This window comes from Gordionus sp. m RMFG-2023, chromosome 1 (assembly GCF_954871325.1).
Source record: "Gordionus sp. m RMFG-2023 chromosome 1, tfGorSpeb1-WG-v2, whole genome shotgun sequence".
Lineage (NCBI taxonomy): Eukaryota > Metazoa > Nematomorpha > Gordioida > Chordodea > Parachordodidae > Gordionus > Gordionus sp. m RMFG-2023.
The window spans coordinates 12,093,728-12,117,797 of record NC_088775.1 but is presented as its reverse complement, the minus strand read 5'-3'; the positions used below and the strand labels follow the sequence as shown (position 1 = coordinate 12,117,797).

Here is a 24,070-nt window from a genome sequence, read left to right as displayed (position 1 = left end):
AATATTAAATGAAAATGGAAGTAATTTATGAAGCGTTTTTTTATTTTATTCCTGAATGTATTTTTTAACATTTTTATATGAATATATAATTAGTATAGGTGAATTTAAATTAATGATCAAACGTTCCAATGCCCATGTCTGGCCCCATATCTAATTTTTAAAAGATAAATTTCTGATTCGGACATTTTATGATAAAAATTTAATTAACTCGCGTTTATATAATAAATATAACATTTATCGTATTTACTAATAAAGTCAATTTTGGCTCCTTTGTCTTCGTTATTTAGTAATAAATAAGGCGATGAATGACAGAGCCCGGAATATTTAAGCATGCTTTTATTCGGACAAATACATCGCTCTCTTGCGGCAAAAGGTTGTGATGACAAAGTATTGTGGTTTTGAAATTTTGTAAAATTTGATGTGTTAGTGCAGTCACGTGGCGGACATAGATCACTATATAATTAATAAATTTAGAGAAAAAAAAATTATCATTCAAATGTAGGCAGATAATAAGATAAAATGAATTAGCAATATATCATGTGAACCTATCGTAAAATATACCAGAATAAACATAGTAACAATGGTTTATATTGCATGAAAAAGAATATATTTTTTAAAAATTGACCCTCTTAACTAGGCAACTACGATCAGAGTTGTTAAGCTCTACTTTTAAAAGTAGCATGTTACCATCAAAAAAAGTAGCGCGCTAATAGCTATCTTTTAAGAGTAGCTTTGGCTACTTTTTATAAAAAAAATTTGTTTTATTTTTTGTTTATAATGTAATTGCATAATATATAATATATAAAAATCAACATTTATAAATATTTAAATATAGTTAGCTTTGATTATAAAAAAAAATATGTAAAAAGATTATAATTTATGTAATTAAAGTAACTATAGTAATATTCTTTTTATTTATTTGGTTGCATTTTAATAATAAAATGATTTCTATACTATCCTCCCCAAATCTAGCGATGATCAGAAAATATAAGTTGCGCCTTACTAAATAATCTCTCGGCACTAGCACTTGAAGGCAAGGCAATATTTAATTTAAATATTTTTAAATAAGAAAAATTATCAAAAATACTCATTTGAGTATTTTAAATTTAAAAAGCGCGTTTAGGGCAATTTCTTTTATATTTTTATACTTTATTTAAAAAATATTATTAGTGGAAGTCGTTTTTACTAGGGAATCTTTGTCTGCTATCTCAATCATTAGTGTCTGGCGACAATAAATTGTTGTACCAGGAGATAGTTTTTAGTCATCATAGTAAATGATGGATTATCAACTAATGATATTGGCTGAACTGTATTAATTATAAAATCGACAGTAACTTTATCAGCCAATTTCTGAAAAATATGGTATGTGCAGTATTATTAATCAATTTAGCTTGATTTAATTGGTCTTTTTGGATGTAGTCTACCCTATACCAAAATTATTAAGATGTTTTTTTTAATCTCTTTAAAACTGTTGGCATGAACATTTTTACAAAATAAAAATACTACTAGAATTTAAAAATGACAATTACCTTTAGGTGTTTATGAGGTTTTAACTACTAAATTTATTTGAGGATATATTTTTTACAGTTTGAACACATAAATTTGTAGCCATCTTTTGTTTTTACATAAATTTGAAAATATTTTTCAAATTTTGGAATTGGAAAATTTGTATTATTTTTATCAAGAATATTTTCTCCAGAGTACCGTCCATTTCATTAATATCATAATTGTCTAACTCACTTGCATCGATTTGGATATCCATTTGCTTTTCATTTTTATAGTTACATTCATTATATTTTTAAAAAGTAGCACACTAAAAAACTAAATAATTGGGAAAAAAGTAATGAGCTATTAGCTATCACTACCAAAAAAGATAGCGTGCTACTTTAACAACTCTGACTACTATATATATGTAGTCTATCAAACTTTTCGGTTATAAGATGCACACATGGAGCCATCGATCCATAATTGTATTGAGGTTTAGTTGCCGATTCCGAGTTACAGCGTTGCATATTATGATAATTGCATAATGTATTACTATTCGAATAACTAGGAAAGGGAGTCAAAAATGGGGATACAACAAATCTGGGAAATGGCACTATCCAACCAACTATGTATTCAACCAATTTGTTTCTAAATTTAATTTCTTGACGAAATGTTAAATCCATTCTTCGTTTCATCATCTATCATTTTTTTAAAAAATAATATAAAAATAGAATAGATCCAATTAATTTAAGGATATCTAAATTAGAGGTTCCAAGCAATTTTAGGATTGGGTGAGACAAATTTTGCAAAATTATTTTATTATGAGCTGAAAAAAAATATGGTCCAGACTGGGCTGAAACCATATTCAAAAATCGTAAAGGGCCGGTTCAGTCGTTTAACACTTAACCTAAAATTCGATAGCAATATATTTATCAGCCAAGGTTAGTAATTTTTAAAAAGTCAGAATATCCCTTTAAAAAAATTGGCTTATAATGTAAAAACCAATCTTAAATGAATGTGTCAAATATATTGTTTTTTTTTCATAACAATAAAATAGCTTTAAAAGTATGAATATAAGTTAAAATACGGTTTCGACAAGTTGACATGTTTTAATCTTCATGGAGAATAACAATGGAGAGGAGATGTCCAAATAACGAACATATCTAAAGTTATATTTGTGAAAAACAATTTAAATAGATTTGTAATATTTAATATAACACATAAATATTATCCGTGCAATAAATGTAAATTATGAAATTAAAGGAGACAAACACCCATCAATCTCTATTTTATTTTATGGATGGGATGAATTTCAGAAATGATGGATCGGTATGCGTCGCACACTTTACCTGGGACTCCCAAGATATGATGCTTAAACTATACACGCCGCAAGATGCAATACATTAGATAGTTCATGTATCAAAAGAAAATTTCGCTGTTTAGTTTTTTTAAGGGACTTAAAAATACATATTTTATAGGCGAGAAAACATTAAAAACGCGAAAACTTAACCTCATTAATTTAAAAAATTTTATGGAACAATGAATTTAAAACAGTAAATGAGGGAATTTTTAAATCGAAATCTGAATATATTTTTTTAAAAAAATATTTATTAATATAGTAATCGAATTGTAATATAAATCAAACTTTATGATATTTGAAACCAAATTCTCGATGTTAAACTCGTCCATTTTAATATTTTCTTTCTCCAATACTTGCTTGATCATAAATAACACGTGTTCCATAAAACGTGAATTGGCTTCACATATTAAAACCTATACATAAGTATTAGCAAGTGAAGATATTTTTATTATTATATTATTATTTAATGTAAATTTTATAATAAAGCATTTCGCTATAAAAAGTAGTGCTGCTGAAAAACTTAGATTTAGCTTTAAAAATGAGCAAATCAAGATAAATCTATATTACATAGGCCTTGAAATTTCTAGAAAGTGAATTCTTAATTTTAGATTGTTTTAAAAATGGGCAAAATTTCTAACAAACTAATAGGCAAAATTTTTCTAAACGATGTTGTACTTAAAATAAAAATTCTGACAGATTATAAGAGGATTCACTGTAGTAAACCCTGATATTATAATATTTATATATAAAATTTTGCCATTGTGAGCCTCGGGGGCCCTTATTCATAATTATGAAAAAAAATTATTTAAACTTACCAGTTATTGCATACTAGTTTTTGTATGTTTAAAACCAAAATATATGATAAAATAAAAATTGTTACAATAAACAAAAATTTTCAGTTCGGACACCTAGAGTTGACTACAAATAGGTGTTTCCATTTTAAAGAAGAAAAAAAATATGCATTTAATAAGGCTTTGTATTCTCCTAATTAACAAGATATAATTTTTAAAAAATTTTATAAAACCTGCCAAAGAGAATAAAATATGCCAATTAAAAAAATTCGACCTCTCCTGTGTTTAAGAAAAATTTATCGATTCTCATCCGGATTTGTTCGAAAAGGATAGGGTATAAAGTTGGGTGCAGTTCGTTTGATAACAAATCTTTTATGTATGTTTGAACAGCGAGTCCGTATTTTTCATTTTCGCAAACGAGTAACTGTAATAGGTTATCGATGAATCTACAATTATTGATTTTTTTTTCGGTGAACGATTTGTAAATATAATTTCTATAAAATAAGAGCGAAAAAATGGCCATCTATTTTCTACTCAATTAATTTAGCTAGATTACTAGCCAAGTTCCTAAAAATCGTTTTCTTTTAAAAAAAAAAATCTCAAACTGAAATTAATTGCAATCAAAAAAAAATATTTAAAAAACTGAGTGATTGGACTGTATTGAAGATTCGAATCTAAGCTAGCATAGGCTAAGCTACTCTTCCTCGAGGAAGTAGTTGTTAATAGTGCGCTTGTAAGACCAAATATTTCGTTTCTAAATAACGGGTACATTTTAAAAAATATATATAATGACATAACCGGCTCTTGTCCTAACATTATATTCAATTATATATATTTTTGTTATAGGTATACTGAACACAGAATCGCGTCCCCATAACGAGATGACGCGTTTGAAGTGTACCATTAATTATTAAATCATATTAAAAAGTTTAAAATATTAATCCTAGATTATATCTAAGACTACACAATATCTACTAACCTTGAAAAAAACCTGATCTTTCTATTTACAGGTGAAAGTCATAAATAATTACACGGACTTGTTTTAACCTCTTCTTCAAATATTTACATTTTTTTTCCATTAAATTACCAATTTATAATATAAAATAGTATGGCTGAGCATAATATTACTTGGAATATAACTAATAATTCTTAGTCTCCATAATTAGTGGTAAGCGGAAAATAAGCTCCTAGAAAAAAATCCCAGGAGTATAATATTGGAAATAACTCTCAAGAAAAATTTCTCCGGAAATAAATTCTCATATAGATTATAAAATATATAAAAGTGTGAAAAAAATTGTAAAATTTATTCCCATAATTTTTTTTAAATTAACAAAAATAAACGAAAATATTTCCTAAATTTTTTTTTATCTCAGTAAGGATGAAGTTGCAATTCTTATAAGGAAATTGGTAAAAATATATATTATAATTTCAGTGAAGATGAAATAGAGAAATATAACAATTGTTATAATTATTTTTAAACTTTATTTTGAATAAGTAAAATAAAAATAGGTTAGCATCGTTGTTGTATATTATGATTATAATGAAAATAAGGGGGGAAGGGGGTGTCTACAGAGTTTATTTTTTAAAAAATATTCAAAAAATGAATAGATATCTTGGTCAAAAAAATAATTTGAAATTATCCATAAAATTTTCATTGTTTAAATCTTCAAAAATCTCTTTTTAAGTAAAAAAAGTTCAAATTTTATCTAAAAATTAAAAAATTTTTTTTATTAAATATATTTTATATATAATTAAATCTTTTAATATGAAATAACAAAAAATGAATCTTTTATTCAAGTTTCAGAAGATTTTTTTCAAACTCAATACAGTTTTTAAGTTTAACAAACCATTAAGACAAACAAAACTTTTATAGCTAATGTTTATCATAGAGAAACTTTTGTCTCTAATCCGCATGAGAATTGAGAATATGAGAAGCAAAATTTATGATAAACGAATCACTATTATTTTTCAACTGATTGAAAAAAAATTTGCATGGCCAACAATTTTTGAAGGCAATTGCGAAAATCCTCAATTAAAATCTCCCATCATTTCATAATTTTTTATAAAAAAAGGAGATTCTAGGGGGTCTAAAAATTGTAAAAATATATTTTTTTTAGTGTAAAAAAACTAATTTTCTTGTAAAATTTCTAAGCCTTTAAAATTCTTTCTCATAAAATATTTGAAAGTTGCGGGTTGTTAGGCTTAATTTTCACCAAAACTGGGTTTGGGGATAAGGCCATAACGTTACACATGATAAAATTTAAAAATTACCTTTTATTGTTTTTAATTTTGGTTAACATATTTTATGAAATTTTTTTCAAAGGAAATACTTTCAAAGAATTTTTTATATCTTGTTGCTCAAATTTTTTTCATATATTTTGTTAATTTTCTAAAAATGAGGAATTTGTTACTGGCGGCGAATTAGGGTAATTATTTTCGGTGGCTTTTTTTCTCCTTTGGAATTATTTACTGTGATTCATCTATTAGCTTAAAATATTTTATCGAAATAAGTGATGCAAAATGGCTCCATTTAAGCCGATTTTTAAAACTACTGGCTAGCTCAATATTTTAACCAGAAAAGTATTGATATAGAGTCGAGATTACGATAATAGATGCCAACCCTTTGTGCTATCAATGAAAAAAAATCTCGGCTTGCTTAATAGAACGATTTTGCTTCACCAATTATATGCTATCTAATATTTAAAAATTTTTTTTAAAAAAACTTCATCATGGTAGGATTACTGGAATCTCGCCGCTTATTATCGCTCAAACTATAGGTATTGATATTATTATCATTGTCACATATCTGGCTCAAATGACCACAAGCAAGCAGGTATCCCGTTATGTTTGCCCATTCATTTATATCATGATTGGGATCCTTTTCGTCACTGTGCACATAGCGCCATTGGTAATTAATGAAATTGAGATAATTTTGCCTAGGTTCACTTGAACTGAATTTAAAAGTAAACGTGTTATATCTATATAATTTTCATTTTTCAGGTTAACAAATTTTTAATAAATTTAATCGTAGAGTTAAATTATTATTCTGTAAAATAAAAACCCAGACCTGTTTGTGCTTAGGTTCAAAATTTTTTTTTTTGGGGGGGGGGGGTTCTTTCTCGTGTGATTTGACAGCAAAAAACAATCACCGGTCATTTCAAATATCAATAGATGGGCTAATAGTATTTTAAATGGTATGTGGGATTGTGCTAATGCTAAGATAGTACAGATTAGTTTATATTTTGAAATTCTCTATTAGTAAATAGAGATAAGTAGGGCTGTGCCGATCCACATATTTTCACCGATCCGATACGATATTGGTTCAAAGCCGATCCAATATTTTACCGATCTTTAACCATCCCCCTTTGAACCAAATGTAATTAAAAAATCAATATTTTATATGCAAAAAATCGAATTAATGAATCTTTCATTATTCCTTTTCGTGAAATTAGAATTCCGCAGATAACGCATTTTGCAAAATTATTTTCAGATACCATATTTAAAAAAATTCTTTTATTTAAAGTATAAATAATAAAATTGGCTTTACTCTTGATTTAAAATAAATAAAACTTTGCGTGTTCCTTTCCATTTTTATAAAAAAACTTTTAAAATACTATAAATCTATTTAAAAAAATAAATAAAATTTAGGGGGTTTTATGCATTTGCATTGTTCAAAAAAAAATATTTAGAAAATATTATAATAATGTAAAATAAATATACAAAACATAAAATAACAAAAGACGAAAAAAAGATCGGATCGGTTTTTTACAGGTATAGGCCCGATTCGATATTTAATATCGGCACAGCCCTAGAGATAAGGTATATAATTTAGTAAGTACTAATTCATAAACAATTACTAAACATTTTTAAAAAAAGAACCTAAGAGTAATCTGATGTGTACCACAGGCTTCATGGTGATTAGAGACAATACTCGGTGAAAATGAGTGGTCGCAACTTTCGTTTGAATTTGAGCTCTGAAATGATTGATTGACATGATCCAAATTTATATTTAAAGATAAATCACCCTGATTAATCACTGATACAGGACTATTAAGAGCTGCGTCCATAGTATTTTGCGAAGAAAAATTTTGATTTGTAAATCTATTTGCAAATATGGAAGGCTTGCAACTCAATTTGGTCAGAGGATTATCCGATATAATATTTTTGGACAGTGCTTCCCATGATTTATAGGCGTCCTCCCAAGCTTGAACGGTAGCAGTAGTGCTATATTCTATTCGCCTTAAAAGTTTGAGAACTTGTTTTTGATTAGCAGCTCTACCTATATGCAGCATAAATGTGTTATCACAGATATTTAAAAAATATATTCTTAACATTTTAATACCATTAAAGATGATTAGCTTTAATAAAAATATTTATTAAAGACAAAGGTTTACATTAATATTATAGGGTGTGCATAACGTTAGCTTTCTTCCTTACCAACGAATGTGCTGGTTTCATTTATCTTAGATGCTCACCAAAGTTATGATTAGATTTGTTTATCCTTATTATATAATGTTTTGCTTGAACATAATTGTCCGAACATAAATAAGATGTGTTGTCAATATAGTTGATTCATTCAATAACCTGTCGGGACTAGGGAAGAGCTCGTTTTCGCAATTTCTTTATAAACCTCGTAATTTGGACATATTTTATTCCTAAGTTTTTCGTTGTTGTTGCATCTACATCTTATGTCCACCTCCTTGCATAAATTAGCGAATATCGACATGGATATTAAAACGGCGTCGATATTGACACTCCAAATAAAGGTGAAGCACACCACCTTATCAGTTTAAGAAGAAAAAAATAATGAACATCATATTTACGAAACTAGAATAACATTTTACTTCTAATTTTAGAAACATTTGTTTGGCAATGAGTAGATTCTGTTCGTTGGCGGAAAAGTTTATTGGTTTATTAAGCATGTACTCATTTCGGAGCGTCAGCACGTGCCATAACCATCTCAAAACGTTGCAATAATTAGGTATATGACGCTGAATCAACTTTTGGCACACAGATAATATTACTTGTGAACTTTTTTTTAAATTAAAATTACAATCAATTATTTTTAAATGTCATAATAATTATCAAAATATTTACTCTTTTTAAGAGGGCTTAGCATTTAATTTTCTACAATGGGCGATCGTGTTGTTAAACGATTCAATTTGAGCCGATTTTTAAGAACGGCTAACTCAACATTTTATTCAGAAAAATATTTCGAAAGCCAGAAGATTTTGCTTATAGTTGGTACAAAGGTTTGGACATCTAACTGAAATCTCGAAGCATATTTAAAATATTGAGTCAGTCGTTTTTAAAAAATCGGTGCAAATCGAGCCGTTTAATAGCACTAGATGGGTGGTGTACAAATTTTTTAAAATATAAAACTGTATGAATCTAACGCTTGCCAATATCTGGGTTTTGGCGAGATCAAGGAGGTCGGGTATAGACCTGAGAAATTAATTTTTTACCCGAGTTTGCTTATTTAGGCCCGGTGACAACAAATTAAGGTCAGATCTAATAAATAGATATTTGTGGCTAAATTTGTATAATATTAAAAAATTTTAGTCTCTGCATAAACACAGAAAAGCTCCTTTATAAGATAAAAATTTGATAAAATATTATGTAAATTCTTTTTAAAAACCTGATGCTCCAAAAATTTAGCATGTGTTGGCAAAAATTTAGCGTGTTTTGGGATAACAATCCAATGTTCCCCTTATTTGGTGCGAAACACCAATAGGGTACAATGTCAGGACTGTGTAAATGAAGTAAAGCATTCATCGCTTCTTGAGCTACCTCAGGCATGGTTGAGGCTAAGTGAACCAATGAAGCCAGAGCGTTAATTAATTCTGCCACAGAAAATTTATGGTGATCTTGAGCGCTGCGATGCTATAGCAATATAATATGGTATAAAATAGAGGTGACATTATGACTGGTATAGTTGGTTACTTATTTTTACTGTATAATAAAAAATAAGAAGATATTAATTTCGATTATAGATTAAAATTTTATAGATTATTTAGTAAATCGAAAAATAACCTTTTAAAAAAAATAACAGATCGGTCTAAATGTTAAAGAATTCATGATGATAAAAATCTGGTCCAGGTGAGACGATTGTTACGGAACACAAGATGCCGGCAAATAGTCACATGTTAAAAAGATATTTACACCCACATATATGTTAGACTTTAAAGCTAACCATGCCTCATATATGTGTTTTATAGCAATCAAGCGGATGAGATAAATATAATATATCTTAAAAATTTAGCCTTATATTTTTTAAAGCAAAACCCTTGCCAAAATCAAGCCTTTGCCTATATTTAATATATATTAAACCCATGAGGCATTGGACTTTATGTAGATTCCTTTTATTTTAACCATTTTAAGTATCATTTTAGGCATGTGACTATTTACCGACATAGTGATCCATAATAATAAAATCCAGATAACAGTAATGATTTAGGATTGGACAGTTTCATTTGCCCTTTGCAAATTAGGTAAACGTTGGCAATTTATTTAAAAAAAGATTTGGTAAAGGTAAAAGGTCATCATTAACTTACATTTAAAAACAATATGGGCTTCATGTTGAATAATTTGATAGCGCATAACAATAATTGTTTATAATTCGGATTTTCCTCACTTTTATCTTTAAACTTGAGCGTCGTTACTTTTTCTTTAAAACTCTGAAATATTATATAGTTATTAATTTATTTTAAAAAATTGATTATTTCAAAATGGCATCCATATATATTATTGTATGGCCAATCAGACAGGAAGGAGTCAGTGACTCCACTCTTATACTGATATAAGGTAAAGGTTATTAATATGGATAAATTAAATATGATGATGTAAATGTATATAAAATACTGTGGAAGAACGCGAGGAAGCGTTAAAGGCGAGTCCATGAGTTGCCTTAGTTAATACATCCGAAAATAGATTTCGCAAGTCAACAGATTTGTTAAAGAGTATATCAATTTTGGGCCACCATGCCTTGCTCGGCTATTTAAAAAAGGTTAAAAAAATAGTTTCTAGTTAATATATCGACGGTCCAACAACCCTACTCGTCCTCCTCATATAACTAACATTTTTTAAAATAAAAATATAGGGAGAGACCAAAAAAAGGTGCAATTCAATTTTAATGACATATATAATTTACGATATTTAACTTTATAAAATAAATTTAATCATCCGTTTATTAAATATATTTTCGGGTTTTACCCAATTTAAAAAAGAAGAGAAAAGCTTAGAAAATGATGTAATAAGGCATTTCTATTGGGTATAGCTTACAATACAAGCTTTTACAGTATAGTGGAATAAGCTTTTATTATGCAAATAATTTTTTTTTTTTTTTTTTTTTTTTTCTCTTTAGCTTTCACCTTTTCTGGTGGTAAGCTCCTTCAACATCTCTCTCCACTTTATGTTATTCGTACAATCTCTTTTATCTATTTTATACTTCTTTATATTGGCTCTAACTTTATGGCCCCATTGAAGTTTTGGCCTTCCTCTTTTACGTTTGCCCATCACTTCCAATCTTTCAACTTTATTTCCTATGTAGTTCATAGGCCTTCTCATTGTGTGCCCATACCACCTAAGTCTGTTTACCATTAACTTAGTCTTAATGGGCACTACCTTTAAACTATTTAGTATTCTTGTACTGCGCACCTTATCCTTTCTTGTTACCCCAGCAATCATCCTCAGCATTCTCATCTCCATAGTTTGTAGACTTCTCTCGTCTGATTCTTTGGTTGGCCATGTTTCCGAACTATATAGAATAGTTGGTTGTACTATGGAACTGTAAATTTTTCCCTTTAATTTGTGTGGGATTCTTTTGTCAAATAGCACTCCAGATAAAGATCTCCACTTTAACCACCCTTGATTAATCTTATTCTTTATCTCTTTTTCTATTGTGCCGTTTGTTTGTATAGTGGAGCCCAAATATTTGCAGCTTTCAATTGCGGATATCTGCCAATCATTTATATCAATACTCTCCGTTTCATCTCCTCCTATCACCATATACTCCGTCTTTTCTCTATTTACTTTTAATCCGTGCGTTTCTAGGATATTTATCCAATTCACTAACCTTTCTTTCATTTCATCCTTGGATTCGGCAAGTATCACAATATCATCTGCAAATATCATATTCCACGGGACTGTTTGAGGTATAGACTGTGCTAATACATCTATTACTGTAATGAAGAGAAGTGGGCTGAGAGCCGACCCTTGATGAACTCCTTCGGCTATTGTGAAGCCTGCTGAAGTACCTGTTGTGCTACGGACCATTGTTGTATGTCCCATATACATATCCTCTATTATTCTTATATATTTTTCGGGAACTTTTTTGTGGCGTAGCGCCCACCAGATAAGTTTTCTTGGGATTCTATCGAAGGCCTTTTCTAGATCGAGAAAGACCATGTGTAGCTTTTTGTTCTTTTCCCTGTATTTTTCACTCATTTGCCTAATTGCATGGATAGCATCGGTTGTTGATCTTCCAGGCATAAAGCCAAACTGTGTCTCTCCTATTTCGATTATATCTCTTAATCTTTTTTCTATTATTTTTTCGTATAGTTTTAGACAGTGTGACATTAGTTTTATGCCCCTGTAATTTTGACAATTGTGTGGATCCCCTTTATTTTTGAAGATAGGAACTAGATAGCTCTGCCTCCATTTTTGGGGGACCTCTTCATTTCCAAGTATTTTATTGTACAGATTTGTGAGGAGATGTATTCCATCATCTCCTAGTGCTTTAAGGCTTTCTATTGGAATATCGTCTGGACCCCTAGCTTTGTTGTTTTTCATATGCTTGAGGCATGTGATTATTTCTTGTTCCGTTATAGGTTGTACAAGGTTTTGACAAGGGGAGTGTTCATCGAGATGCAATATGTGGGAATTAAAGTTGAGAAGCTCCTGAAAATATTCTTTCCATCTATTCATTATTTCTTTTTCCTTTATTATCAATTTCCCATCTTTATTTTTGATTACTTTCGGAGCTCCGTTTATATCCCTAGAGTTCTTTTCTCGCTGTTTGGCTAATCTGTATATTTTATTTTGCCCTTCTTTGGTATGTAGATCTTCGTACATGTCATCGTATGCCATAGATTTGGCCCTAGCCACCGCCTTTGTAGCTAATCTCTTGGATTTTTTGTATCTTGACTTGTCATCTGCATTTTTGGATTTGTACCATATTTTATAAAGGGCTTTTTTCTCCTGTATAGTGGTTTGTACCTCTTGATTCCACCACCATAGTTCTTTGTGTGATTTGTTGCCTCCTCTTGTCAAGCCTAGCGTCGATTTTGCAGTGTCTATTAATCTGGATGAAAGGTCTGTCCAGATTTTTTCACTGACTTGTGAGCAATTTATTGTTTCAATGTTTGCATTGATTGCAAAGGCATCTGTCATTGTTTTTAATTTGCCCCATTTGATGCATGGTTCCAGTTTTATCTTATTTTGAGTGGATTTATTTGAGATTTGTAAATCCATGATTAGTAGCTTGTGTTGAGCGGCGATATCTTCTCCTGGGATGACTTTGCAGTCTATTACATCTTTTAATCTTCTGCGAGAGATTAGCATGTAATCTATCTGTGTTTTCCTAGTACCACTTTCATATGTTATTAAATGACTGTCTTTTTTCCTATAGTAGGTGTTGGTTAAGGCAAGGTCGAAGGCTTGCGCAAATTTCAGTACGTGCTCTCCTTCATCATTTCTTTCTCCATATCCAAAACCACCATGATGCCTTTTGTAGCTATCTCTTGCTTTCCCCACATGCGCATTTAAGTCACCACCAATTATGACTAGGTCATCCTTAGGGATTTCCATTACGGCTTCATCAAGGATAGCTCTAAAGTCATCTTTCTCTTCTTCCTTGCAACCCGTTTGAGGAGCATATACTGATAGGATGTGTAGTATTGATTGACCAATGCAGAGTTTTATCTTCATTAGTCTATCAGAGATCCTGTTGACTTCTACAACTGAGGAGGTTAGATCTTGACTGAGGATGATGCCGACACCGTTCCTATTGCTAACAAGTCCATTATAGTACAATTTATACCCATCTCCAATCATCAAAGTCTTCTGTCCTTTCCATTTCGTCTCTTGTATGCAGGCTATATCAACTTTTCTCCTGTTCAACATTGATGCCAATTCTCTCGTCTTACCTTTAAGCGTCCCAATATTCAAACTTGCCAGTCTTGTCTTCTTTGCTTTGACCTTTACTTTATTTTTCACAGGATGGAGGTCTACACCCTGCGCGTCGCATGGAGGGAACGCCCTAGCTTTCATATTCATATTTTCATTTGTGTCCTTCATTTTGTTTATTGGACAGGTATCCTTAGCACCCGGCTGTCCAGGCCTGTCGGTGACCGGGGTGTCATCTCTAAGCTCCGAAATTCATCATACCATATGTCTTTACACATCAGTCATCGAAGAAAAACTTGAAAGTTTTTATGGTTCTTACCAGGATTGAACCCGCGTCCTTGTTCATACTCGTGTTTCCAAGCCTACATCTTACCCATTAGGCCACCCCGGCGATATTATGCAAATAATGAATTTGAAAAAATTTTAAGTTAGAAGGCCTTGTAGCTTAATAGTTTAATAAGAGTGAAAATAAAGAAGTTAAAATAAGTATCAAGGCTGTATCCTGCTGGTTCGACTTAATTTTGATAATTAATGCCGTTTAGCCTAGGCTAAACAGCTTTTGAACTAGGATCCCCTATTGATTTGTTTAAAGTATTTAGTGGCAGTTTTTAGATTTTTGGCTATTAAGTCAAAGCTCTATAGGTTGTTAAACAGTTGGCTGCTAATTAATCGAACCAGAGCATGACCTAAGAAATTTTTTAACTTAAAATTTAATTACATAATTTTATTTATTTTGTAATCATCAAATTTACTTGAGTAACTATTTTGTGAAGGGAATCAAAGAGGACAAAGTGGAAGATCATGGGAGATGACGTGTTAACGCAAAGTTTGAACAAATCCATACCGTGAGGATTAACACGAAAACAGGTTATAAAAAAATCTCTCATCAACTCTTTATCTTGAGAAAAATATGAAGAGCCTCTGGAATAAGGTCTGTGGACGTTAAAAAGATGGGCCTGGTGTTTATATTTGGATAAAATGTAGAGGATTTTTAAGAATATCCATATATTTTATGCCCATCAAATTTTAATTAAAACATTATTTAAATGCAATTTATGGTGTCCTTTTCACAGAACAATAGTCAAGCTAAATATTCTTTCCGATTAGGGATGCGACAATATTAAATATTAGCATTAAAAATCTTTAAGTCAATTTTTTCCATTTAAATGATAAAATAATAACTTAGAAAATATTAAATCCTAAAGTCCCGTAAGGGTTTTTTAAAATAATCTAGCTTTCGCAAACTCAAAAATAGCCTAGTCATGTTTTCATCATAAAAATTTAGCCTCAACTTCGTTTAAATCACTTTATTAGGTTAAAAGATATAATTCGTATTGGAATTGTCCGAGGTTAGATGATTTACATAGCATAACCCCATAAGGAGTTAAACTTAAAAAGCTTGATAAAAAAACAGGGGAAATTTAATATAATTTACCTTAACTTCGGCCATCACCGATTGAACCATGATGAACATCACGTTGTTACTTTGATTAATATTTATATAAGTCGAAGCTTTGCAAAGCTTGATGCACGTGGCCAACGAAGAATCCAACATGCTCTTAGACATATTGTGAGATACCAGACATTTTTTCATAATGTCCACAAAATGTTTCTTAAATGTGTATGGAAAGGATATAAATTATTTGTGAGTTCATATTAGGGAGAAATACATCCATCAATGAAAAAATATTTTTTTAAAAAAACGCGGACTAAACCTTTTTAATGTGTTGGGCAGAGCAAGGGGCACCTGTTTCAGCGTTAGTAATCTCTTCCAGTATTTTCTATTGATATATATATAAAGGATAACAGTTTGTATTGTGTATATTACAATTTTTTTAAATGTACAATATAGTAGTTTTTAAGTTGTTTGGGTGGATATATATAGAAAGGAATTAGACTTATTAAATTATACTGGGCAGAGAATCAATAGCATAACTTGCAGAGACCATATAGACGTTTTACGTTTATGATTCTCGGAAATCAGGTTGAGATCGGAAAATAACTTATCACAGCAATCTTACCATATATTTTTTTTATTGAAAAATTATAATAAACGTTAATATGTGACTCATGGGTGACAATAACAAATGCATTAGGCTGCATTCATAGTGGAGTCCGATCTAATAAAATTAAACAGCTGATCGATTTTTAAAATCTATTTACATGAATAGAGTTAAAGATATTACTAATAAATAAAGAAAAATTGATCTGTAAAACAGATTTTAAAAATTGATCAGCTGTTAAATCGCGTCGGATCGGATCCATATACATGCGCCCTTTTTGTTTTATTAAGGATATAAATATATTCGTGAATTCAACCGAGCTCGATGACCTAGTTTTTAGTTTCTTAAACTTTTAAAAATCTACCCCAGGAATTCCGGATAATTCTACAGAAAAATTTTAGGTTAATTTTAAAATTTAATGATGCAAAAATACCAGAGTTGTTAAAAAATACTTTTTAAATGGATCTAGATACAGATACAGATACATAGTCTCAAAAGTTATCTAGATACAGATACAGCGTCTAAAAAGTTATCAAGATACAGATACATTTTTTAAATGTATCTGTATACAGATACATTTTTTATGCTCTTATAGGTTTGCATAAACTTAAATTAATATTATATTGTGAAAATTCATGAAATGAGCTAAAAATTTATTGACGCGATATAACATTTATCAGAATATAACCAAAATTATAATTTTAATATAATATATGAAAATATATGATTAAATAATTATTAGATTTCAGTAATAAAATATTTTCAAAATTTTGATCATTTAGGCATCCTCGTTTATCTGTGAAGACATTTTTAGCAACACTAAATAGTCTTTCCACAGGGGCGCTTGAAGGAATTGTAGTGTTATTTTTAATAAATAACAATTTTATATCAGTTCTTTAAAAATGCTAAAATCTCTACATTTATTTTTGAAAAAGTTATTTAAAATTTGTTGATTATCAAAATTTAAATCATTATTAGAAATTATATCTGCTGTAGGCTACTGAAATTAAATTATTTGTTTTTTTTGGCAGGTTATTTGCTTGCAGTCAGTTGATGACTTTGATAATTCACCAGCTAATCTTTGTATCAATTGTTTTCTTTTATAATGGCTGCATGCCATCTATAATAAAAGCAATAATTAAATCATCTAAAGTGCCTTGAGTTAAAGTCAAAGGTCTTTTAGCAAAAATATTATTGGAGGATGAGCCTTGCCAATATTTTCTTTAGTATTTTATTTTCCTTCCCCTTTTTTATTTTTGTTAACAAGGTTGGATATTTTCTCTTAAAATTTTAATTAGAATTTTAAATATATATTATCTATACCCTTATGTGCTTCATGATATTGCACGTTGAAGTCATACTGACGGATATTTTTGTATTTTTAGGTAGACACGGCAAACCTTTTACCATCAGAGAATTAATTGTTTTCTTTGTTTTGAGATATTATTTTAAAATATGCTCAATTTGGCCATGGTAAAGCAATAGAACTTGTTGCTTCCTCTTCTTCATCGATATAGATCTAAATAAATATATAAACTTAAAAATTTAGTTATAAAATAAAATTTACCATTTCCATATTGTAATATTAAAATTTGTATAGTTTATTGATAAACTCGGACATAATATTTAAATTAATGAATATTTATATATAAGTTTTAATATTTTATGTATATATAATTCTTTATTATAGTATTAATAAATATTAATATATAATATATATATATTTATTTATTTCATAAGCTCATATGAAATAAAATAAATTTTACAGTCAAATATTTTTATTTACAATAAAAAAAGGGGTATATAAAATGTATCTTAAAAAGTATCTAAAAACAGATACAGATACCTCTAAAAAAATATCTAGATACAGATACCTTTCTAAAAAATCTATCTTGATACAGATACAGATACTAAATTTTTATATCTAGATACAGTATCTAGATACTTGTATCTAGATACTTTAACAACTCTGAAAAATACACATAAAGATATCGCTTCAAATTAAAAAGTGATTCAAAATTTTATGGCAAATTGGTCTGAAACTAACTGGAATTAATTAGATTACTGGGAATATAATTTAGACAAAATAAGACCTCTTAAAAGTTTTCTAAAAAAAACGTAGCTAATAAATGATTAAAAGTTTTAAAAAATTAGGCGATTACCCTGATTTGACGATTATTCGTAGTCGTTTAATTATATATTTTGTATGTGAATTATTAAAATTTAGGGATGACAAAATTTGTGGTTTTTTTAAAAAAAAAATAAATAAAAAAATCGATTTTTCTGATTTAAGATTTAAACCAAATACTAATATTTCAATTAGAGAAGTTACAGATTTAGATGGAAAAATATCATACATCATAATTATTTATTTTACCTTAGTATAATAATTTTTTGTAAGTAAAAAGTTAATGCTTCAGAAGATCCGGTCAGGAAATTATTAAAAAAAATATATATTGATAAGTCATGAGCTAATTAGATATTTTGCCAAATAAAATTCTTTCAATTAAAAATTCGATGTGTCTAAATTTAACTAGTCGATATCAGTGAGTGGGAATTAATAAAATTATGCTTCACAATGAAATAATTAAAGAATAATTTGCAGGATCATTTAATTCATAGTAAAACAATCAACAGATCTGGTAGGGTATTTTCATCATATGGAGTGTATTATAAACTTAGGAATCGTTTAGGAAAACTAGTTTTTTTTAAATAATTAAATAAAAAATATCAATGTCGAATACATGAAAAGTTACAATGCACTGTCAAAGTAGATTTTTGAAGATATGATAATTCTCTTATAAAATTTTAAAAAACAATAGAATATTATTTCTCTTACATTGTATTGCATTATTCTATTATTTCACTGTACCAGAACCCTTTTTTTTAGAAGGAGGGTTCACAGCCCTGAATTTAACAAACTAATTATTATTTATTAATTTCTATCAACACTTGAAAAACATTTTTATTCAAATATTTATTTTTGAATTTGATATGTTAATTTTATGGACATTGATTAGATATATAAACAACGTTTAACATACTAACGTATTCTCTAGTGATATATTTTTTGGTTTATTCAACTCACATGAATAGGGTTCATTTGATATCGATTCCATCTTTCTTTCTTTTTACCCATCTATCTAACTATCTATCTATCTATCTATCTATCTTAATTTCTATTAATAAGAGAAATAAGAAATTTTATATAAAATAAATCATTACCCGTGAGGTCTTCGTTCGGCTTGATTTGATTATCGGTAAATTCTGACGTATGCGATTCAATCCAATTCCACAAACACTATATAGGCCATTTAGGGATATTAAATTATATATATATATTTTTCAACCTTTTCGAGATTCATAATGAGCATAAGTTGAGCATTTTTTTTCACGTATTTTAATTTTTGCGACAAATCTAAATAAAAATTTATTTATATCGTAATGCTTTTATTTTATGTGTTAGTAATAAATATTAAGGACGATTAGATCTATCTGCTCATGTCCCATATAAATTATTTCGGTTCTACCCGTAAAATTTTAAGTCGATTACCCCCCCCCCCCCCAAAAAAAAAATTGCGAAAGAAATAAAAATTTTGTGATATTAGAACAAATTGTCTGGTTCGGTCCGAAAAGGATATTTTGCATAAGTTGCCTTATCCGAATTGCTTCTTACCATGTAGATCTTTGATAAATAATATATCTTGATCAGCTGTGTTTGGTTTGATCTAACAGCTGTTTGTGATCCAACACCAACATAATTTAAAAAGAGACAGAAGATTCACATTACTCTTTATAATGTGATCAATTTCATAATTATATTTGATTTTATCGTAGCTTAAGTAAATAATATAGATTTATAACTTAGCGTCATACCGATGCCGAAATTAATATAAATCGAGAATTTTATGATTTTTAAGATTCGCTTGATTGAATCAATGACTTTTTTAAAAAAATAAAAAATCATGATATTCTTCTCATTTGTTTTGTATTTTAAATAATTATATTTATATTGTTTATAAATAAAAACACTTTATTCTACCCTCATTCTACTTACATTTTGTAAAAATTTTAAAATAAATTCTTAAATTTTAATTATAAATGATTTTATTTTTTTTGTTTCTTTCGCGCCCGACATATTTCCCGTGAACAAAAAAATTTTTTCTTCTAAAACTGAGTTAAATAAGACGCAAATAACATATTTTCAACGTTTTTTATTTTAAAAAGTGTATATATATAGAATTATAAAATGTTACCAATTGTCATCATTGGGATATTCATATGTAAAAAAATATACAATTTATTTTGAATGATAAGAAATAAAACAATTGCGATTTTTATTTAAACATAAAGATATTTTACATTTTAAACATTCAAATCTGGTATAACCATTTTGCAACTCTTGCATCTTTGTCTGTTAGCCGCCGAGGGCCAATGCCCTATTTTATCGAATCTAATATCTGGGATTGGATGAAAACTATTCAATTTCTTCTTTTTTTTCAATCTTCAAATTATGTTTACCTTCTTTTCCATAATTTTCCTTTCCAGCCATCATTAATCCTTTAGTTATCCGAGCTTTAAACGCTAAAAGAGATATATATTTATCATCTTTCTGCTTGAAGTGGCGTCTATAGAGTAACCACGAATTCACCACACAGGAGTCTAATAAATGAAAGAAAATTCGCATGTAAAAGCGCTTCCATTTTATGTCAATTCTTTATAGTTCAATTAACATATCATGGAGATCCACTCCGCCCATACCAGCATTATAATCTTGAATTATAGCCGGAATTTCGACATTAATAAAAGATTTTTCAGATACCGACCATCTTTTCGTTCGTGATGTGGAATTTATACCCATAAATGATGATATCGTGATAACCAATTTGTTATCAAACCATTTGCAAATTATAATATTATTATTAGAATCCACTTTATAATCAAGGGACCCTCTTCCTTTTTTCTTTAAGATTTTATCATCAACCAGATGGCATCCTAATAATTGATTAAATCTAATGGTCCCCGACATGATAAAGCCATTATCTTTGAGTGCAACTGCTAAATTATATGAAGAAAAAAGGTTATCCATGTAAATTTTATGATTTTTATGTGGGGTAACAGTTTCTAATAGTCGTATAACAATATCTCCACTAATTCCCATCAAAGTTTTTTTATATTTGTGCATTTCCCTAAATATATTTCGAAATCATATAGCATTCCAGATGATCCACATAAAGCGAAAATTTTAATTCCCCATTTATGCGGTTTTGAGCTAATATATTATTTAAATTCACATCGCCCTTTGAAGGGGACTATCATTTCATCAATTGATAATTTTTCCTCTAATTGAATCTTTCTCATGTTCATTTTTAATGCACTAATAAATGGTATTAGTTTGAAAAGTTTATCGTAATTAGGCTGGCCCCTAAGGATTATATTATTATTATCATTAATATGAAATTATTTTCTCAATTCCAAGAATCTGTTTCTTGTCATGCATTGAGAAATTTGAGGAATCACTGTCTCTATAGCCCAATATTGCCTTATTGATGGCAATTAAACAATGCCCGTATAAAGGTGAATTCCGAGAAATTTTTCAATTTCACTACTATTTGTTTTTGTTGATTTGCCAGATAATTGAAAAGAATAAATATACGTTTGCTCTACTAAATTGTTAATAATATCATCGTCTATAAATTTTTTAAAATATTTGTAAGGCGAAATTTCCTTTTCAGGTGGAGGCAAAAATTCTTGTTTAAATTCTGTATTATATTTATATAAATCCTTATTTCGTCATAGGGTTTTCCTATTACTTGGGATAATATCATTATCATAATTTTCCAGTTCCAACCCAATATCTGGTAAAATATCATAGGTCATATTTAGATCAACTACTGTGGCATTTTCAAAGTCATCATCCCTTCTCAATATCTATATCAGATATATCTCCTTCTGGTATAATACATGTTGAGGTCATCTAAAAATTATTTATAAAATTTTTAAAAAAATATAAAATAAAATTTTCACTTTCTTAACTTTTTGTAAATATTATAGTGGCTTGCTAAATGGAAAATAGCCTATATTCAATTCTTACTATATCATATTTTCAATATTTAATTTTAAAAAATTTATGGAAAAAATTACATAAGAAAATCCCAATGTTACCAATTTGGATTTTCTTTAAAAAATCATATAAAAAATAGTTATTGTTAATTTTTTTTTTACTAAACATGAAATACTAGTAATAATCTATCATAAAAATATTATTTACCTTTGATTTATATATATTTATATAGAATGGTAATCGATGTAAAAGTGTAAAAATTTTGGCGCCTAAAATACCTAACTTTGAACTTATATTCTGATATAATAAAATAGATTTTGACAGGTTAATGATAAAATATGAAAGAATAAATATTGTTTTGTAAATTAATGTGTCTAAATAGCAACTATTCGTTTTTTAAATATAAAAATTAATTGATTAAAAATTTTGATGTAAGATTAATTTAGAAGAGATTTATAAATATTAATGCTTAATTCTTAGTTTGTATAAAAATATTTATTTGAAAAGATAATCAAATATTGTTACTTAAAATTTATTATGTTTTATGTACTGACACTCATAATGTATTGAAATTATTTTAAGAAAATATTTTTAGCGCACACAAATTAATTATTGTTAGCGATTATAACTATTTTATAAAACGCAAACTGGTTTGCTTTTTTTTCAATAAATTACGGCCAGTATCTTTTTTTGTTCCAGTATTTAAAAAGTAGCTCAAAATGCAAATGCTCAAATTGTGCCGCATTATAACACATGATTAAATACCACTTCAATTCATAAATTATACAGGGAAACAGATGTTAAATTTAATAAAAAGTTTATTCGATTAATAACTTTGTTTCAGGATAATGTCCCTCCGGATCATACTTTAATATAAAATTTAATTTAAATATTAAAAAAATAGTGATATAATCAAACAAAACGATTTTTTTGAATTAAAATAAAATATTTATACAAAGCTTCAAGTTGTCTCGTGGTACTATAATTTTTTTAAATAAAATCCAAAGCGACGTCGACTAGAATCTAACACAATAAATTTGAATTGTTTCAACTATTCAGCTGATAAACACATGTTAGATTAATTTAAAAAAAACAATGTACAAAAAAAAATGCGAGCGGGATATCGAACCTTAGAAAATAAAGGCAGCTTTAGCGAGCTTTCAATAATATTTTTTATAATGATTTAAGGGCTTCAAAGTAAAAGTTGGACATTAGGATATTAATATTATACGTATATTCGTAAGCATAAAAATTGTGCAAATCAAGCAAAATTTTATTGGCAAAGCCATCATCTTCGCAAACATATCTTATTTTTCCCAAGCAAAATTGAGTGTATTATGTATTTAGCGCGAAAAAATGGCGCGAATGAGCAAAATTTTAATTATTTCCGAATTTAGCAGAATTTATTTTATATTTTTAGATAATATAATCAAATCATTTCTTTAAAAAAAAATAAAACATGCAAATAGAGATATACCTTCTAATTGATTTGTAGTAAAAACTCACTTTTTAACGACTTTTTAAATTAAATCTCTGGCCCTTAGAAAAGTATTTATAAGCGTGGTTATGTTTATAATATTATCACAAAATATTCCAAAAAAATGTCACCTAGATCGCACACCTAGTATTGTTAATTAGCTGCAGGAACGATTCAAACATTGAAACTAGGATTTAATCGTAAAATTGTAATTAGACTTAATCAAATATCGAAATTTTTTATTCGCGATTCGGGTTGAATTTTTTTACAACTAAATCATCCTCAAAGGATTTCTCATCCCGGCGCGAAAATCTTTGGTATCAAATTGCATTTTGCCTCATATTATAAGCCATGTTTAACGATTATGATAAACCAACAAAAAAAGACATTAAGTTGATAGTATATAATAGTTATTATGATCACGGTATAATTATATTTAAATAAAAATAGTCTGCGCTATAACATTTAGATTTAAAGAAAAAATTACTGTTTAATTTAAAATACTCTTTGTATTTTAATATTAATATGAAATTCACGAGTTACTTTCCCTCCCACGTATTTATAATCTCTTCGTTTTATGTTTTGTTATAGAAAGATAATTAAAAAACATTATAGTATAGCTATAGTTAAAGTCCACATTGACTCGTTTAGCGAAATATGAACGTTCGAAGTAGAAAAAAAATATATAGGAGATTTAGTGAAAATCGAATTATTTTTTACAAAATTTTTTTTATCATCTTCTCTCCTAATTTTATCGATCTCATC

At 28.3% G+C, this 24,070-nt stretch overlaps 1 protein-coding gene across 1 annotated transcript in view; it reads right to left on the bottom strand.

The window, feature by feature from the left end:
- The window catches only part of LOC135931588 (neurofibromin-like), a 45,323-nt gene that overhangs the window by 14,937 nt on the left and 6,316 nt on the right, over window positions 1–24,070 (bottom strand). Inside the window, exons 3-21 of the mRNA XM_065468816.1 lie at window positions 19,115–19,182; window positions 18,990–19,065; window positions 15,674–15,777; window positions 15,477–15,542; window positions 15,197–15,373; window positions 14,514–14,717; window positions 10,498–10,629; window positions 10,191–10,313; window positions 9,275–9,519; window positions 8,481–8,667; window positions 8,221–8,416; window positions 7,516–7,915; window positions 6,360–6,587; window positions 4,280–4,390; window positions 3,911–4,082; window positions 3,131–3,258; window positions 2,573–2,648; window positions 1,927–2,183; window positions 248–453 (exon numbers count right to left, since the gene is read on the bottom strand). Of these exons, the coding sequence (XP_065324888.1) occupies window positions 248–453; window positions 1,927–2,183; window positions 2,573–2,648; window positions 3,131–3,258; window positions 3,911–4,082; window positions 4,280–4,390; window positions 6,360–6,587; window positions 7,516–7,915; window positions 8,221–8,416; window positions 8,481–8,667; window positions 9,275–9,519; window positions 10,191–10,313; window positions 10,498–10,629; window positions 14,514–14,717; window positions 15,197–15,373; window positions 15,477–15,542; window positions 15,674–15,777; window positions 18,990–19,065; window positions 19,115–19,182 (3,156 nt within the window). The remainder of the gene's footprint in view (window positions 1–247; window positions 454–1,926; window positions 2,184–2,572; window positions 2,649–3,130; window positions 3,259–3,910; window positions 4,083–4,279; window positions 4,391–6,359; window positions 6,588–7,515; window positions 7,916–8,220; window positions 8,417–8,480; window positions 8,668–9,274; window positions 9,520–10,190; window positions 10,314–10,497; window positions 10,630–14,513; window positions 14,718–15,196; window positions 15,374–15,476; window positions 15,543–15,673; window positions 15,778–18,989; window positions 19,066–19,114; window positions 19,183–24,070) is intronic.